Below are 19,859 nucleotides of genomic sequence, written 5' to 3' on the forward strand. Positions count from 1 at the left end.
TTATCGATGGTGATGTGACTGTGCATACAGGGGCACTGCATGGATTGCATGTTCCTAAATGAGATGAAATTAAGGTGAAGTGTGAGGTATAGATACTTTGAATATTAATGATGTGGTCTTGATCGTTCTCAGATTTGGCTGTTACTTCTTCCTCTTCCTTTTTTTTTTTTTTTTTTTTTGATGGAAGAAAATCATAGATATTTTGAATTTCATCGTGACGTCGTTCTATGCATTTTTTTCACACTTGGATATTGTTGAGTATATTTTAAATTTACAAGTTTTAGAGACAAAAAAGATTCGAAATATAGTATCTGAGACTAGGATTTATAAAAAAAAATATTATACTCTATAATCTTTAATTTTTATAATAAAACTTTTGTACCGTCCAACCCATGCACATATGTAGATCCATAGATTAAACTATATAAATATTATGCATTCTTGTTATTTTCTCTTTTTTCTTATATCATCAAGCCCGATCCCATGGTGCCACCCCTACGGTCATGCTCTTAATTGGGATTGTGATGTATCCAAATGTTCTATCCAACACTATGATTGTGGTTGGTAGCCTTGTGTCATTCGTTTGGTCTATTCTAATTATTGAGATATGAGCATCTTACTATATATTATGATCCAACACATGGCACTGCCATGTGGCTACTATTTCACTAAAACCTTTGCCCTTCTACTATGGATTGGGATATGCTATGAACAAAGATCTTAGTTCTTAAATTTATTATTTATTTATATTTTAATAAATAAAAAATATTAAATATTTTTGAGATTCTAGATATGCATATCTAGATATGAATTATTTGGATTAAGCATAATTTTAATAATTATTTTATTGGCATCCAAGTCCTATGAGGGGGGGCCATTCAGGATGCAGTTTGTATCTTTTGCGCAAAAAAAATGATTGATCTTCTTTCGTAGTTAGCACGAGCTGTGCACCATTTCAAAGTGCAACATCTGATTCGTAATGTGTACCGGTAGACGGAATAGAGAGAGGTGGGAAGGCTTTGGAAGGTATGCAAAGTTGGATGCAACAAACAACAGGATCAGACCCGTATCTTTATCTCTCGCACAAAAGAACGATGGATCTTCTTTTCGTGACATAGACCATTCGATTGCTTCTCACACTGCTTTCTAAGTAGATACATAACTGTCAAAGCATCCCCAAGGTGACGCCCTTGTACCGACCCGTCTAGCTTCATTGCCCAGCCTCCTCTCTCATGCTCGCCTTCCATCGATTCAACTCCAAGGTGACGCTCTTGCACCGACCCGTCAGGATCTTGTGCTCCGCCAAGTATCTTATGGCTTCTCTCTCCACCACCATCGACCTCCAGGTCCCATGCGACCATCAGCCGCCAATCAAATTAATCAACCTCTAGTGCCTGCTTTCTGCCGGTTTCCATGGATCAACTCTCGCCTCCGCCGTGCCATCAAGCATCCTCCTACAAATCGCCTGACCTACCGGCTCGGTCGACCCTCTCGACATCAGCCCACTCTTGCACGGGGAATGGCCGCTCGATGTAGTAAATTCTGAAAGTTGCTCTCTCTCTAGAAAATACTACAAGATATATATGGCTAATTATTTTCATTTTAAACAAACCGAAATTACTAAACTAAGGTGATGAGAAACTTGAACACGGGTCATCTGTATCCAAACCCCATTGAGGGTTCCTCTCAGGATAATTTATCGTTGATTTCTTTTTCAGTTTTAGAGCTATTGCAGGAATTCAGCTATTTGCATTCGAACCTGGAAGTTGGAACCTCCCCATGATGTTTGAGACGTAACCGGCATACCAGAGTATGGGCTTTGTTTTTGTACCTTCCATGTTAGGTTCTTTTGTCTCTTCCCCAGGGACAAGTGAGTTCAAAAGCAATCAAGCACTTTGACATCCCGCTTGGATCCTCAAGGAACAAAATTCTACTGTTGGAAGAATATTTTAAAAGCTAAGATATTTCTCCTCTCTCTCGTTGCAGTTTCATGATATTTTATCTTTCGATTCGGTTGAATGTATAATATATTCATATTAGATTTATCGGTCATCCTGGTGATTAGAAAACCAAAAAAAGAATGGGATACAATCACTTTTTTTTTTTTTTTTTTGGTAGAGTGAAAACTTTTTCAAGTTTCATAGCCGAAGGAAGAAAAACAAAAGAAGGATATGATCGATAATGGCATCTAAGGTCAGTTAAGGCTCGTTGCACCAATGGATTTGAGGTTAAAAGTACTTTAATAAACACAAACAATGCAAGTGTTCTCAAACTCGTCACAATTATTTTCTTGATCGATGTGGCTTAAATAATCACATATCTATAAATTGGCTTCTCCGTGTTTTATTTTAATAAACTTGAACTCCATCTGAGGCCCTATCAGTTAAGTTGCCTACTCCGGTTACTTAGAAATGAGGAAATAACAGTCCTAGTGTAATGGAGGACTTCGATGGGTTATGAAACCGGAATCTATATTGTCGGAAGTCTTCGATAGATCGTTCCATCATTTGGTTACAGGTCTTAAGAACAATCTCACCTTCATGTAAAATGTGATTTTGCTTGATAATGAGAACAATAATCCTGTGCATCATCATAAATATGTTCATCATCGTAAATATGTTCACAAAACTTTCAAATATTTTGCTATATATAGGAGGTCTTTCCTAGTCTTCATTTACATTGTATTATATATGTAGCAAATATACAACATGCTTTCTATTAGTCATACTTTTATTCCTCGGAAATCCAATTAATTTTTAACTATGAAATTCATGGCCGCTATTTTCACTGTTATGGTAAGGTTCCAAATGGGTTCATTGCTTACAGGATACCGGCCTTATCAAAACGTTTGGTTGTCTCCTCCCTTCTGATCTTAGCAACAGAAACATTATTTACGATGCTAGCAAGGGGAACGTACCAAAAGACACTATCAGAGGACACCATCAAATGGCCATGTCAGCGATCTTTGAAGCAATTAGGTAGTCTTAGATTCAATTTTTGGGATATTGTACCATTTGAATTTTTTTTTTTTATATTTTTCTCGAAGATTCAGAGAAAACAGCAATCAATAGAATTTTCCTAATCCTCCCTTTCCGAAAGAAAGAACTGGTTAATACTTGTTGCGGCCAATCCCCTCATCGCCTGGTCGCCGGGAACGAGCACCTGTAAAAGAAAGTCCGCACTGACCGGAGATGACTCCGGCGGAGACCCTCCGACGGTCAAGTCAGAGAGGAGACTAGGCAACAGTGAAAAGAAAACAAAGAGCTCAACGAGAGAGGGAAAGAGAGAGAGGGGGCAAGTCCAAGAGTTTCGAAGGGACCTCTAGCACTGTTGCCTTCCCCGATATATATAGTGGAGCATGGTATGGCGCCGTCATTAATGACGCGGACAATTGAAGAATTGTCAACTCACTGGAGACTGTCAGAATCACCGTAAAGATGTCAAATCACCGTGGGACTGTCAAATCGCTAGGGTGGACCCATGCCTTAGGTGGGATAATGCCCCTAGGCGGCAGTGCCGCATGCTGTTGTCAGGACTGACAGTTTCTGGCAGTCGTACGGCGTCTGGAGGAGCCGACCGACCATAAGTCGGCGGCCGGTTGAGGGGTGTCGGGTGGAAATTTGGGGTCCCTCCGACAGTCAATCGGGCACGTCGCAGGAGTCGGACATCGGACTCCATAGTGCAGCCGATCGGGAGAGAAGAAAAGGCCCGCCCGACCGACGTATCATCGGTCGGTCACGGCGGCCGTCGGTCGGTCGGCAAAGTCGGGCGTCGGTCATGTAGGCCCGATGATGGGTCGGCATGAGCGGGGTCGTCCGTCGGAGTCGTGCGTCGGGATCGGTCCGTCAGAGTCGTTCGTCGGTCGTTCGTCGTTCGTCGGTCGGGGTCGTCCGTCGGGATCGATCCGTCGGAGTCGTCCGTCGGTCGTCAGTCGGGGTCGGTCGGGGTCATCCGTCGGGGTCGTCGGTCGGTATACCCCAACAGTTGCCCCCCCCACTCCTGAGTCCGATGTCGTGTTGGCTCGCGTGAACACGTGGGCGACGGCTTCGGACGAAAGGAGTGGTTTTCCGTCTTGTCTTGCCCCGACTCTAGCGATCACATCAACGAACGATCCAATATCGGTCGTCCCGACTGTAGGTCGAGCATGCACGTCGGGTTGGAGGTCGGCCAACCTCCGAACATTGCTCGTCGACATGATCATTCCGCAGAATCTGATAGTCGAGTAGCGTCCGACGTATTCGGATAGGATAACGATGGCAAGTCGAATATCCATTGTCCGGCCCTTGGTCGGACGTATGCGTCGGGATGTATGATAAACGGTGGCAAGCCGAATATCCTTCGACCGATCGTGACCAGATCGGTATGTCGCGAATGCGACTGCGGTCGTCTTGGCGTTTTTCTCTTCTTAATCGAAGCTAAGTCGGCAAGTTAGCCAGCCGCATTAGTCGAAGCCCTTTGCCTTCAGAGGTGGGGGCCGTCGTAGATATTCCGTCCCTTCGATCTCCGTCGTAGAATCCGATGTGTCCTCGACGATCGAGACGTAGATTGAACCGTTGGTTCGGCGATTCATCGATCAGGCCGACGATGGAGTCATAGATTCGGCGATCGGCAATCGAGCCATGTTGGTCGGGGCCTTTTGCCTTCAGAGGCCGAGGCCGTCGGTTTCGGCGATCGATGATCGAGCCGTTGATTCGACGATCGATGATCGAGCCATGTTGGTCGGGGCCTTTTGCCTTCAGAGGCCGAGGCCGTCAATTTTGACGATCGATGATCGAGCCGTTGATTCGGCGATCGACGATCGGCCATGTTGGTCGGGGCCTTTTGCCTTTAGAGGCCGAGGCCGTCGGTTTCGACGATCGATGATCGAGCCGTTGATTCGGCGATCGACGATCAATCGTGTTGGTCGGGACCTTTTGCCTTCAGAGGCTAAGGCCGTCGGTTCGACGATCGGTGATCGAGCCGTGTTGGTCGGGGCCTTTTGCCTTCAGAGGCCAAGGCCGTCGGTTCCGGCGATAGGTGATCGAGCCGTTGATTCGGCGATCGACGATCGGCCGTGTTGGTCGGGGCCTTTTGCCTTCAGAGGCCGAGGCCGTCGGTTCAGCGATCGGTGATCGAGCCGTTGATTCGACGATCGACGATCGACCGTGTTGGTCGGGGTCTTTTGCCTTCAGAGGTCGAGGCCGTCGGTTCCGATGATCGGTGATCAAACCGTTGATTCGGCGATCGACGATCGGCCGTGTTGGTCGGGGCCTTTTGCCTTCAGAGGCCGAGGCCGTCGGTTCAGCGATCGGTGATCGAGCCGTTGATTCGACGATCGACGATCGGCCGTGTTGGTCGGGGCCTTTTACCTTCAGAGGCCGAGGCCGTCGGTTCGACGATCGGTGATCGAGCCGTTGATTCGGCGATCGACGATCGACCGTGTTGGTCGGGGCCTTTTGCCTTCAAAGGCGGAGGCCATCGCAGGTATTCTTTCCCCTCGATCTCCATCAAAATTTACGCACGGGGAGCAGAGAGAGGGGTGTAGGAGTCATACCTGGGGCGTGTTGGCCTTAGAGTCTGCCGTCGGGGCGACTTCTGGTTTCGTCGCGGGGGTGAGACCCGACCGTCGGTCGGGGGCCCGCTAGGTTCGGTGGGGTCCCGACCCTTTCTTCGCTTCTCCTTCGGGCCCTTGAATTCGGTCAAGCACCGGTCGGAGGCTCCTTCGTCCGCGTGCATGTACTTGTACGCGCGCTCCAATAATTCGGCATACATCCGGGGGAGGGTCTTGTCCAGGGAGTAAGTGAACCGGGACGCCCTCAGCCCCCGTTTCATGGACAAGATAGCCACGTCTTTGTTGAGGTCCCGGACCTCAAGCGTGGCCGCGTTGAATCGCGTCATGAAGTGTCGGAGCGTCTCGTTTTCTTCCTGTTTGAGGGAGAAAAGGCTGTCCGACGTTCGCTGCGGCTTCCGACCGGTGTTGAAGGCTTTTGACCGCGTCCGTTAGCACGGTCATCTGCCGCACGATCGCCGCGATCTGCGCCTCCGTGGTCACCGCGGGTGCGGAGAGCTAGGTTCCGCCATAGAGGGTGGAGGAGAGGCCTCTTCCGGGCGGGAAGAGCGCCTCACCGATCCGGTGACCCTCGATCGCTAAGCTCTTGTCTTTGTCATCTAGGATTCTGTGGGGGTTGCGATCCCTGATGCTGTCGATGAAGCACTAATTTGTCACTATGAGCGTCGCTCTGCCCCCCTACCTGGCGCGCCAATCTGTTGCGGCCAATCCCCTGGTCGCCGGGAACGAGCGCCTGCAAAAGAAAGTCTGCACTGATCGGAGATGGCTCCGGCGGGGACCCTCCGACGGTCAAGTCAGAGAGGAGACTAGGCAACAGTGAAAAAAAAACAAGGAGCTCAACGAGAGAGGGAAAGAGAGAGAGGAGGCAAGCCCAAGAGTTTCGAAGGGACCTCTAGCACTGTTGCCTTCCCCGATATATATAGTGGAGCATGGTATGGCGCCGTCATTAATGACGCGGACAATTGAAGAATTGTCAACTCACTGGAGACTGTCAGAGTCGCCGTAAAGGTGTCAAATCGTCGTGGGGCTGTCAAATCGCTAGGGTGGACCCATGCCTTAGGTGGGATAATGCCCCTAGGCGGCAGTGCCACATGCTGTTGTCAGGACTGACAGTTTCTGGCAGTCGTACGGCATCTGGAGGAGCCGACCGACCATAGATCGACGGTCAGTTGAGGGGCGTCGGGTGAAAATTTGGGACCCCTCCCACAGTCAGTCGGACACGTCGCAGGAGTCGGGCATCGGACTCCATAGTGCAGCCGGTCGGAAGAAAAGAAAAGGCCCGCCCGACCGACGTATCATCGGTCGGTCACGGCGGCCGTCGGAGTCATCCGTCGGTCAGGGTCGTCCGTCGGAGTCGTCCGTCGGGATCGGTCCGTCGGAGTCATCCGTCGGTCGTCCGTCGGTCGGTCGGCAAAGTCGGACGTCGGTCATGTAGGCCCGATGATGGGTCGGCGTGAGCGGGGTCGGTCAGGGTCGTCCGTCGGAGTCGTCCGTCGGGATCGGTCCGTCGGAGTCATCCGTCGGTCGTCGGTCGGGATCGTCCGTCGGGATCGGTCCATCGGAGTCGTCGGTCGGTCGTTGGTCGGGATCGTCCGTCGGTCGGGGTCGTCCGTCAGGATCGGTCGGGATCGTCCGTCGGAGTCGTCGGTCGGTATACCCCAACAATACTCTTAGAGAAAATTTTCCGAACCAGCTAACAAACCTACTACGTGATCTTTCTCATTCTGATCTTTTGAAATGATGAAAAATCTCGTATGGACGCATTTCAAATCAAGGGCTATATGCCACTTTAATTTTATGTCGGACCAAATGTCACAGCTCGGGACGGGACATGGACTAAGACCCGAAAATTAGAGCAAGCGGTAGCCTGAACAGTCAGCCGAAAATCCGCCTACCGCCAAATTCATCAGGAACTGTTTTCATTTTTGGAGGAGAGATTCCTTCTCCTGTATGTCCTTCACAACCCTCTCTGATCCTGACTTTCTCTACTTTCGCTTGGATCTAGGTTTACTCGCTTGACCTCCTTGACCATGGGGCCTTAACGGCGCAACAGCCCGACCCCAACCCCAGGGTAGAAACTCTTAGGAGCCGGTCACTGAGGTTGATAAACTTAAGATGCCTACCATACTTTTTCCTCTATCCATCCCTTCTCTTTGTAGGGCTGAGGACAGAGTTCTTTCTTTTGGGAGGAGGGAAGCACTTGACAGCAGGCTATGAATTCTCTATGAGGAGCGTTTCAGGAGTAGCCTGCCTCTATTTGATGATCACGAGAGGTTTCTTCGAGGGGCTTGGCTTCTTATTCTCACTTTCCTTCCTCAGAACCAACCTCACCTGCTGCCTGCCCATATCCTCCTCTTTTCCATACAGTGACTCTACTTCCCCCTCTCCGATGAAATGGGCAAAGACCAGTCTTTTTCCATGCAAGCAGGTAAGCATGAGTCTTGAAATAGAAAGCTTTTGATAGCAACGCGCGATGTAGACGTCCTCATGTTGTGGAATGGAGCCCCGTAGCCCAACATGGGCTAAAGAATGGGCTCGCTCCTTTGGGCACGTCGCGTTGCATCACGCAAAGAGACTTCCCACCAATAAACGGGCTCGCCCTCTCCGGCCTCATAACCGACAGATTAGTTATAGCTTAGGTCAAAAGCCCAGCCCATATAAAATGGTAGCGAGCCTTTTACCGTGGTTCGGTTTGCCGCTCCAGTAGCTTCCAATTCCCCTCCGCTGCCTCTAGAAGAAGCCCGATTAAAACCCTACTCGCTCCGCCCTCGCCGTCTCCCCGTTCTTCTCCTTCTTCCTGTCTCTCGAGAAGGGATCTCGTGGTTTTTCTTGGAGGAATCGAAGATGTCGCTCCGCGTGCTGAATCCGAACGCCGAGGTCCTAAACAAGTCGGCAGCGCTCCACATGAACATCAACGCCGCCAAGGGCCTTCAGGACGTCCTCAAGACCAACCTCGGTCCCAAGGGCACCATCAAGATGTACTCACTCCCCTCTCCCATCGCCTCTTCTGCTCTTTTCTCCTCTCGTTTTTTCCTTCTGTCTCTGTTTCTAATCTACTATGTACTCAGGCTTGTTGGAGGAGCGGGGGACATCAAGCTCACTAAAGATGGGAACACCCTCTTGAAGGAAATGGTATGATTCTTCTTCTGAACCCTCATTAGAAAAAGAAAATAAATTGGATCTTTAAAGTTTTATTGAAACAAGTGGTATGATTCTTCTTCTAAACCTTCATTAGCAAAAAAATAAATTGGATCTTTAATGTTTTCTTGAAACAAGCTGTGCTTCGGTGGTTCTTGATCTTGTGATCCTCTGGGCAGCAAATCCAAAACCCGACGGCCATCATGATTGCGAGGACGGCGGTTGCTCAGGACGACACCAGCGGCGACGGCACAACCTCCACCGTGCTTTTCATTGGGGAGCTCATGAAGCAGTCGGAGCGCTACATTGATGAAGGTTCGCTCTGCATTCCTGCTCTGCATTTGTTCCTCGTTCTTATTTCTTCTTTTGGAGGAAAATTATTGCCCGTCCTGAGATAAAATTAATGAATCTTGGTTCGGTCATATAGCTAGTGCCAATATATTTGTGGTTCGTACTTAGGGTTTGATGCAAGCGGTTTACTGTATGGGTCTTATCCATAATCAAAGGGGGCGGCGAGGAAAGCTTATTATGGCACTTGGTTCATAACATGGTGAGAAGAAATCTTCAGCTTGAGTTATGGGAGGCTCAAGATCGCACACTATGTTAAAGATCTAAAAAGATGTAATTTCCAGCAGCCAAAAATCTAGGTTGTGGGTTTTGAGTCTCTGCCTGATTGCACCTTCACAATAGCGTAGCATCCATGGAATTTATGTTCAACAGTCAACCAAGCCCGGATATTCAAGGTAGATTTGTTATAATGGGTTACCCCCTGGAGGGTTGATGCTATAATAGGAGTGCCAGAACATAAATGCTGCAGACCAGAGGTCTTTAGACATGTTGCGTGTTAACTTGCTCAGTTAGATTATTAATGTTTGAGAAAAGAAGTGGTGAAGAATTTTAAGGGCATGTATGGCAGGTCCACTGATACAGTGTTTTGATTTGAATGTTTTGCTAACCATATGTCCCTTAAGTTTAACATGATTCATTACATAATTTTATCATCTTCTCTCTTATTCTAGGCCCCCTTGACATATGGGGTAGTGTTGAAGGGTTGTTTTATAGTTTTGTAAGCTTAAACTATGACCAATAAAGTACAAGTCTCCTTACCCACTAACTATCATATCAGTTTCACAAACAAACCCTCTCCTTGTGTAGAGTTTCTTACTGAAAAACTGACACAAATCGTTATCATGTTGCTTTCAAGTAAATAATCAGGCATAAATTCCAATCAGAAATCTTTCCATGTAGTCGTGTTTTCACTCGAAATTGCATTCTAACATCCAAACCAGTTATATAGGGAAAGGTCTAGATGGTGGTGATGATGGTAATGATTGTGATGAATTAGCATGCATTGCAATTTAACTGGTGGGTTATAATGTATTTAGTTTTATACCATGAAGAACACCTTGGTGAATTAGTAAAATATTTGTATCATGAAGAAAATCCCTCAATGATACACTTCTTTTTAATTTTGCTGTCTGTAGCCTGAAGGGTGCTGCTCTTTTGTTTAGGAAGTGATGAGTTATGTGAACATCTCTCTCTCTCACAAAAATTTTTAACTTTCTGTGTTTTTGATGATCACCCTCTTGTTAAAAGACTTGGTAGGACTTAAGAATATATGCTTGTACATCTTCTGATCTTCTTCTATCATACTCTTCTTAGTCATTATTCTATGTATAAATCAAGAAGAAGGAGAACATATTTCCTATGTTGTCAACATTTTCTTTCCAGCCACTAATATATTCAGTGTGCCATGCTCAAAAGTGTTGTTAGCTCTGATGATGATTTCAATAATTTCAAATTGTTTGAAATCAACTTGTTTTCAGTAGTCATTTATATGTAAATGCATCGGGTATAAGTTATTGCTGCTGACCTTGACTTCTACTATGGCATTGGTCCAGGGATGCATCCACGGGTATTGGTTGATGGGTTCGAAATTGCAAAAAGAGCAACTCTTGAATTTCTCGAGAAGTTTAAGACACCTGTTGTGATGGGTGAGATGCCTGATAAAGAAATCTTGAAAATGATAGCAAGAACAACTCTTAGGACGAAGGTATTACATGTTTCTCAATGTGAATCATATTATTCCATGTTATACACAAATGCTCACTTCATCTGTTTTCTTTCTAACATTGCATTGTTTTGTATTTTTTTTTCTTTGTAGTTATATGAAGCATTGGCTGATCAGCTGACTGATATTGTTGTTAATGCGGTAAGCATGATCTTTGCATTGACTTCGGTGGGAGCTCATTTCGTGTTATTTTTTGTGCTGTCAGCTGCATATAAATGGGTGCTTAGAAATAACTGCTAATTTATTAGATGGGATAATATATCAAGAACTTATGCCCAATATCTTGAGAAACATCTCTTTGGTAACAAGAGCAAGTTTCACTTGCTATCACGATTTGTACTGATACTTATTACAATGGCCTGGGGAGGTGACAGTGACAATCTATATAGCTGTTAGGTATATATGATGATGAAAAAATGTTTAGCTGATGCTGAAAAGTTGGAATAAGCTTTGTTGGTTACTGTAAAGGCATTTATTTACTAGAACTCCATGATTTTAGTATGTCTTCCTCCAAGGCATTAACAGCAAAAATTATCTCTCTCTGATTAACTTTTATCACATTGATGAAGTTCTCATGGTATTTAATTAACAATCACCAGAAATTGGAGATTGGGCCGTCATAATCCTGGCTCCTTAATAAATGACCAAGATGTACATGCTAGGTAAAGTGTTAATGCTGTTTGATGCGCCTCACTGTGAATTCATCTAACATTTGATCATGGATACATGTTCCTGAGGTGTTTAATAGAAGTTAGGTTTTACTTGGTATGCTTTAACTTGATTACATAAACAATTATTGGCTTTCTCTCTCTTTCGTTTTTTCCTTTCCCATCACCTGTATATAGATCATTTCTTGCATGTATGTATGCAAAATGGATAGTGCTTAAATGATGGATAGACATGTTGTATCATGTTTATATATTTTAATTTCTTTTTCTTCTCTCCAATTTGTACTGCTTTTCATCTTATGGATTAACTGCAAATCCAGATGTATGCTTCATAAATTCGTTTGTCCTGAACTATTTGTGGTGTTGGTGATAATTTAGACAACTCTATTCATCCGTTGATTTTTTTTTTTCAGTTGTTTATTTTTTTTTTCTTTTTGTAGCATCTCATTAATTGGCCTTTTGATTGTGATGCCTTGTAAATGATGCTTGAATGTCTTTATTGTAAAGTTCACGCCTATAGAATTGCCTCATGCCTACTGATGACGAGCTGCAGTTCCTTTTATGTTGAGCAATTTTTTATTTTCATATGGACAGGTGCTCTGTATACGCAAGCCTGATCAACCAATTGATCTGTTTATGGTGGAGATAATGCACATGCGTCATAAGTTTGATGTTGACACACGATTGGTATGTTTATGATATTCAATTTTAGTCTCAAATTTTTATCAAATCAATTCCTCTCTGAGTAGAAAATGTGTTTTGTGCTTTGTTGTATTCATTGGTGAACCTGGTATTAGCGTGGGAACAGAAAAACCAAGCTTTCTTGTCATCAATATGCTAGCACACCTTGGAAGATCCTAAGCAAATAAATATTGATCATTATAGTTCATTATCTAATTTTCTTTTAATGATCGTAGTAGTGATTAATTTGGTGAGTAATGTTGCAGATAGCTAAACATAAGTGACAGATGATACTTTTTCAGATTGCTGAAGAAGTCTTGAAAAGGTTTTAATAAAATGTGCTTTCTGCAGTAGTTGTTTGATTAAAGAGATACTGGAAGTACTGCAAAACAAGCATACCACTGGTTGTGTGGAGAATGTGACAGCCTAAGTAGATGACAAAAATGCAAACTCTATGGTCCCTTCAAATTGATGTATTTTGTTCTTTTTATTAGCTTATTTCTTATATAAACAAGCCAACCAGTTGACACAATCTATCAATTTGTTTCTTTCTTTGGTGCAAGTAAGCAAGTTGAATTTTTTTTTTTTTCTTTCAATTATTACCTGTTGCTTTCTTTTTCCCTAAATAGGCCGTATCACCTTTTTCATTTTTTTTTTTTGTTTGAAGGTTGAAGGTCTTGTCCTTGATCATGGTTCCCGCCATCCTGATATGAAGCGAAGGGCAGAGAATTGTTATATCCTGACATGCAATGTATCTTTGGAGTATGAGAAAAGGTGCATATTTTGAACTAGTTGTTTGTTGCATCATCTTTGTTTCACATAGTGTAGATGAAACACGCTGTGGCTTCAGGTCTTCTATTTTCAGCTTTCTGGCAACCTGATAAATTCTCAGTATAAGAATTTTGGTGTTTCTCTATACATTCATATGATTTTAGTCTGAAAATAGTATCTACAGGATGAACTGCTATTTATGTCGAATTATGTCTGTATGCAAGTATGCAGTCACTTTGGTGGCTGAACTTTAATGCATGTAAGCAACATAGATCAATTTTCTGTTCTCTTTATCATTTGCCTTGTCTTCATGGTTGTCCAAATGGCCACATCCATATTATATTCTGCTCTTATCAATTTCTCATGCAATTGATTTGAAAAAGGAACAATTTATACACTCTAATGTGCCACCTAGCTACTGTTTCCATTGTGTTGTCTATTAGCCTTACTTTACAATAATGATATTGACCACCAGTTGTTTCTTTATATATATCTATCTATCCATCTTTTACACTGATAGATAGATAGATAGATAGAAGCAAATGGAGCATGAACTAGCAAATGGACTTATTTTGTGACACAGAAATCATGGTATAGCATTTATATTTTTGAAATATTTAATTATATATTGATGACCTCAATATTTCAGAGGTGCTATAATCGTAGTAACAAGATCTAGGTCATTGGATTTTTTTTCCTAGTTGTTTCGTTGCCTTGTTCTTGATCTTATGATAAGATTGTCCTACTTCATATGCAAGACTCATGTTAATCTTTATTAATAGCTGTAATCATATTTAAACAAAACATGATGCATATCGCTGTTGAGGAGAACATATTAAGTATTGTTAATGTGCAATGAGAACTCTGTCGATTTGTCTTACGACTAATATTCTTTTTTTGTCAGTGAAATAAATGCAGGGTTCTTCTACTCCAACGCAGAGCAGAGAGAAAAAATGGTTGCTGCTGAAAGGCGTCAAGTTGATGAGCGAGTTAAGAAAATCATTGAACTAAAGAACAAAGTAAGAATGATTTTGCATATCAGTCTGCATAAATGTGTCGGTTATCCTGCAGATATGTGCAAACTTCTCATGGACATTCTGTCATATGCAGGTTTGTGCTGGCAATGACAATAACTTCGTTGTGATTAATCAGAAGGGGATTGATCCTCCATCTCTGGACCTCCTAGCTAGGGCAGGGGTTAGTCATGCCATCACTTGATGATCAATGTTAACAGTATTAATCTTGTTAATTTTATTTACACAGTTTTGTAGTAATTCTAGTATATGAATCTTCATTATGATCTACGATCGGTATGATAGATATGGTGTAGCCACCACAAAAGTTTGATTTGACACACTCTCACGGCTGGCTTGCCCGAGATGGCACTCTAATGGGGTTTCCTTATTTTTTGGTATGTGGGATGTTTTTAAGGGGCCCTTTTTGTGTGCATCTAGATCGTACTCATAGTTTGTAGTTATTTTCTTATTACTTGCATAGTTGCATTGGCTGTCTGAATGGTAAATGCTCTCTAACTTGTCAAGTCCTAGATGCAACATATTACTCCATTATTAAATCTACAAAAGATCATCTCTAGCAGAAGGAACTTTCTTTTGATCCTTTTTCTCTCTTGAATGGGTAGTTTGCAACCTTTTAATGGACATTGTTTATTTTTTGGAGACATTCATAATACTGTACATTTGAAATGTGCTTGTACATTCTTGGAAAAAAGAATCTTAATGCCATATATTTAAGACATAACCTCATCTATGCTTCTGCTAGCCATTCCTGTGCATGTAACATTGCTTAAGTACTGTGAATATCAAACCTAATGTGTGACTGAATATCGGATCTACAATTTGAACAAGAAAATATGATCTTTGCTGACTTGCATTAATTCTCTTGGATGCTTGAATCTGGTTCCAGTGAATTAAATATGTATGTTCATCTGGCACGAGTTTTTGTTTGGAATCTCTTTATTGTTGTTGGATTTGGATCCTGTTTCTTTGTCATCCATTACATGGGGAGTGACCACATGGTTGCTGGCATCGAGACTTGCTGGCCAGTGAAGACAGTTGTAGATTTTAGTGCTGATTGTTGAAGTTGATGTTGGCTACTTTACATTTTGATCAGGTTAGCTGATTGCTGTTGCCACTTAAATGTCATGAGTAATAGAGATGATGTTTGATATGGTTTCTTGGCTTTTATCTTGTCCTAGATATGAATGCATTTCCCATTGCAAGTGTGCCCACGTTCACTAGGAAGAGCTCACAATTTGATTTTCTGCTGTTGCGCTTATAAGTTTTTGATTTTGTAAGCTTCTCTTTAAATTAGCGTGAGTACTTTAAGCTGATTGGAGGTGACCTGAAAATGATGTCAAAGTGCAGGGGGAATATTCATGAAAATAAAATATACTGATTGTAACTCCACTGTTAAAGTTCTTGTATATGTGCATACCTAGTAGCTGGTCATTGAAAAAGTAGTTGGCTGAAAGGCCAAAACAAGAAACAGACATGAATTCAGTCAGTGTTGCCTTGTGTGTAGAATAAGAAACCATTGTGGTGCTTTCTTTGTAGACTAAGAAACAAGTTCGGTTGAACTGTGAATAGTATGAGTATTAATCAGCAATTATACTGATTTATAATTAGCCTGAACTTTGAAAATGTAAAATGATTTTGTTTGTGGTCAGTAAATCTAGAGATGAAAATTGATAGCCTCGCTCAAAATGTAATTCAGTAAATGATTTATGAATCAGTTATCAATATTTATTCAGGAGATAAATATAGAAAGAATTTTTCAAGTGAACTCGAAGTAGTATGTTAATTATACCAGCAACAGGGAACATGCAATGCATATTTCAGGGACGAGAGGAGAAAGTGATAAGAGTTTAATCTGTTGAAGAGTCGAATTAAAGAGTCCAATTACGGAAGTTGAACTAGCGAAAGAGATGGAGTTCCACCAACTTTTATGAAAGGGTCTGATTTGTTTGGAAAATAAGGAAACAAAGCCATGCTAGTTAATGTGAGCAAGAAAATAAGGTATTTTTTTAATATAAATAGGAGGGGTATTCCCAGTGTACAGGGGGACAGACAAATCAAGGAATATTTGTGGATTACAAAACTGTCATTTTCATATGTAGTATAGATATGCTTCATAACTTCCAAAAATTTTCAGCGGCATGTCCTCATAAGAGAGAGCATAGTTACCTTTTGAAGATTGACAGGTGCCTGTAGATTTTATTTCACATTTTCATGTTTTCTATGTAAAACTGAGGGCCTGAGGAATCCTTGCCTCAGTACTCATAACCCTATTTGCTAACCTTGTATTTTTGGTCATGACTTTTGGCTGCCTTAGTCTGTTAATGTTTGATAAGTTCTTATAGCACTAGAATCTATTTCTAAAATAGTTATTGTTTTATATCTCTGAGATCATTGTTAGTTAGGACTTATGAACCTTGCTTTCATATCTGTGTTTCTTTTACTTTGCATCTGTAGATAATTGCCCTTCGAAGGGCAAAGAGGAGGAATATGGAAAGGCTGGTGTTAGCTTGTGGTGGGGAGGCTGTTAATTCTGTTGAGGACTTGACTGAGGATTGCCTTGGCTGGGCTGGGCTTGTTTATGAGCATATCCTTGGTGAAGAGAAGTACACCTTTGTGGAGAATGTGAAAAATCCTCACTCTTGTACTATCTTGATTAAAGGTTTTTGTCTTTCAACATCCTTTGATTTTCATCGTATTCTGGAGTCAACATTGTCCAATGGAAATTGCTAGCCCATATCTTAGAATGGGTAATTCACCATCATTATGGTCAGTTCATCATGTCCACCTGCAGGGCCTAATGATCATACCATAGCTCAAATCAAGGATGCTGTTCGTGATGGTCTCAGATCTGTTAAGAATACAATTGAGGATGAAGCTGTTATCATGGTGAGATTCTGAACATCTTTCAGAAAATTACATGTAATTTATGTTTTTAGCATGCTATCTGATGTTTTATAAAACCTGTCAGGCATATCCAATTATGCGTTTTTATATTCTAATGAAATTCGGATGATCAAACAGTTCCTAGCAGTTGTTCCACTTAAATAGTACTCTCAGCATATTTTGTTTGAAAAATATATTTGAGATTTTTGTTCCTTTTTTTTTTTTGTTAAATTGGTGTATTTACTCTGAAACCGGGTGCAGGGAAGTGGATTGGCTGTGGGTACAGGGAAGTGTCTTTTAAAAAATTTAGTAAGAAATACTTTAGGAAGAAAATATTTAGGAAGGGAATATGGGGATGGGTTTCCGAGGAGTTCAGAAGCAGGTTTGCCACCCTAAATGGAAGATTTCTGCTGCTGAGGTTAAACATAGGAAAACAAAATCTGATTCTAATGATGATAATTGTCAGTCATTCTGATATTGATGTTTCTTGTAAGTCTGTTGCAATATGCTAAATTTTCCATAGCTGTAAGAATTCTGTGTTTCAAGGGTTCATATAATGCTTGCTTAGTTGCTTTGTCAAACTGCTCCTACTCCTGGATTACGTGTTCACAGTTGACACTTTTCAAGGCCTATTTAGGACTGGCTTTTATGTGAAGAATGGTTTCATTAAAAACAAAAAAAACTTTTTCATCATTAAAATTTATGACCTTAAGTTCTCTCTTGAATAAGTTAACCTAGCTCTCTTTCGTTTACCTCGTCAGTGATTTTGGTTCATTTTGTGTTCTGTATCTCGATTTTACTGATAGATTGGCTAATAGGATCATCAGAATTATAGTGGTGACTGTGGTTGCTGGAATGCAAACATGTGGTTATGGAAAATTGGAATAGCAAACGTTATGCCTTTGGTAATAGTTATGCTGCAACTCACAAGTTATTCCAAGTTTCATTTGACAACAAATTTTGGAATAACTTTTGGATGAGTTTTTTTTGGTCTGTAAAAATGTAAAAGAAGTTAGACAAAAATAATGCCTTTATGTCAAGGAATAGCTTATGACAGCTCGTCCATGGAATAATTAATAGTTATATATGTTCTCAGCAAGTTTGACTGGCATAAGCATAACTATTCTTTGGCCATGCCTGTTTTCCGAATGGTGTTTAGCAGGCCTAAGGCTTACGCTGAGCCTTATGCCTGAATGGAACACTTCTTATGTCTTTAGTGACAGAAATAGGTGACTCATGAAAGAGCGAGTTTGATAATCTTGTTTTGTCAAAAGCATGGGCTAAGAACACCCTTTGGTGAAGTCTTTCCATGGTAAAGAAAAAAAATTCTTTCTGTGTAGCCACAAGTTTGAGTTTTCCTTCACTCAATAAGAAATCCAAGTCTTCATGCTATTGTGAGTTCAAGTTTGTAGGAAACGTGATAACGTTCTATGATTTCTTCTTTCAGGGTGCAGGTGCTTTTGAGGTTGCAGCCAGGCAGCATCTGGTCAACAATGTAAAGAAAACCGTTCAAGGGGTAAGTCACCTGTGAAAACCCACTTAACAACTTTCTTGGAGCTGTAACCTTGATGGAAAGCATTGTTCTCAACAGCGTGCACAGCTTGGTGTGGAAGCATTTGCTGATGCACTTCTAGTTGTGCCCAAGACATTAGCAGAAAACTCTGGCCTGGACACACAAGATGTCATCATTGCTCTCACGGTATAATTTTTTTTTTCCCTCCCTTTCAATTACCCATCTGTTCGTGAAAGCAAAAGGAGTATTAGTGAACTAATTGGACCATTGTACGTAATTGGTACTTTGAAGGGTGAACACGATAGAGGCAACATTGTGGGTTTGAACCATCACACTGGAGAGCCAATTGATCCCCAGATGGAGGGTATCTTCGATAACTATTCGGTGAAACGCCAAATCATAAACTCTGGGTACGTAGGACCCCTGATGTATATTATGACACCATTTAATATGCGGCACCTTTTAATGCTTTATTTCACCATGCTTTACCGTTAGTTTCTGAGATTGTTTATTTTGCAGACCTGTCATCGCATCCCAGTTGCTGCTCGTAGATGAAGTGATTCGAGCTGGTCGCAACATGAGGAAACCTAGTTAACCACTGTCTCCATGGATTGTGTTTCAAACGGTGTTTTTTTCTTTTTCTTTTTTTTTTTTTCCCTTAATGTGATCAGATCATCAGGCTGCGTATGAAGATGAGTGTGAGAGCACTAGCAAACTGTTCATTACTTTTGTCTTCTTTTTCTTCCATTTGAAACATCCATGCGCTTTTTCAGAAGGCTATTTTGTTGTTAAATTATCAAGAATTATGACTTATCAATGGTAGCAGTGCTAGACGAAGTTGTGTTTTCTTGAACCGGCGATCCATTGGAAGCATGTAGTCAGAGGTTAAGTGGTACCTACGAATAATTTGGAGCACCTGTTGATCGTGTAGTCGATGATTTGCGTCCACTGGATGATTTTTAAGCTTCCATCGGTTGTGCCACCCAAAACATGCTGCCTCGCTTGATCGCGGGGATCGCTTGACCATGATATCGGGTGTTGGGATAATTCAATCGGCTTTCGGTTCTGATTTTGAATCAATCTCATGGATATAAAATATCGATTAACAATTAATTAGTTGATCTATAGTCGGTTATCTTCAGTTACGATAATTCGATTAATCTTAGATCAATGATTATTGGCATATCAGAGTTATCAATCAATATTCATTTGGATCTTTATGACTACTATCAATATATGATCATTATTATCGATATACAGTCGGTTTATCTGAAACTGTCAGTGCAGGTAGTGCATAATGGTCAGAATATGATTAGTGACGGATATAACCATCTACTTCACGATCATATGATGTTGGAACGTGCGGGATCTACGTGTCTAATTGTTACAGATGCTTATCAACTATTCATTTATAAAAAGAAATAAATGGACAGTATTTGTTAAGGCACTTTGGGGTTGAGACTGTCATTTTTAAAATTTTATCTGCTGTTCACCATTCTTCACTGACTTAAGCATCGGAGAGTTTTCACCGGATACAACTCCGGTTAAT

The 19,859-nt window shown here is 42.0% G+C and overlaps 1 protein-coding gene across 1 annotated transcript; it reads left to right on the plus strand.

Moving 5' to 3' along the window:
- Window positions 1-8,250: 8,250 nt before the first annotated feature.
- On the plus strand, window positions 8,251-19,123 carry LOC105044050 (T-complex protein 1 subunit zeta 1). The gene is made up of 15 exons (XM_010921829.2): window positions 8,251-8,526; window positions 8,617-8,680; window positions 8,866-9,001; window positions 10,588-10,739; window positions 10,851-10,898; window positions 12,020-12,112; window positions 12,774-12,880; window positions 13,782-13,896; window positions 13,988-14,074; window positions 16,369-16,573; window positions 16,706-16,800; window positions 18,245-18,313; window positions 18,389-18,496; window positions 18,602-18,720; window positions 18,830-19,123. The coding sequence occupies exons 1-15, from the start codon at window positions 8,393-8,395 to the stop codon at window positions 18,903-18,905; spliced, it is 1,608 nt and encodes a 535-aa protein (XP_010920131.1). The 5' UTR covers window positions 8,251-8,392; the 3' UTR covers window positions 18,906-19,123.
- Window positions 19,124-19,859: the final 736 nt, after the last annotated feature.

This window comes from Elaeis guineensis, chromosome 4, assembly GCF_000442705.2.
Source record: "Elaeis guineensis isolate ETL-2024a chromosome 4, EG11, whole genome shotgun sequence".
NCBI classification, from domain to species: domain Eukaryota; kingdom Viridiplantae; phylum Streptophyta; class Magnoliopsida; order Arecales; family Arecaceae; genus Elaeis; species Elaeis guineensis.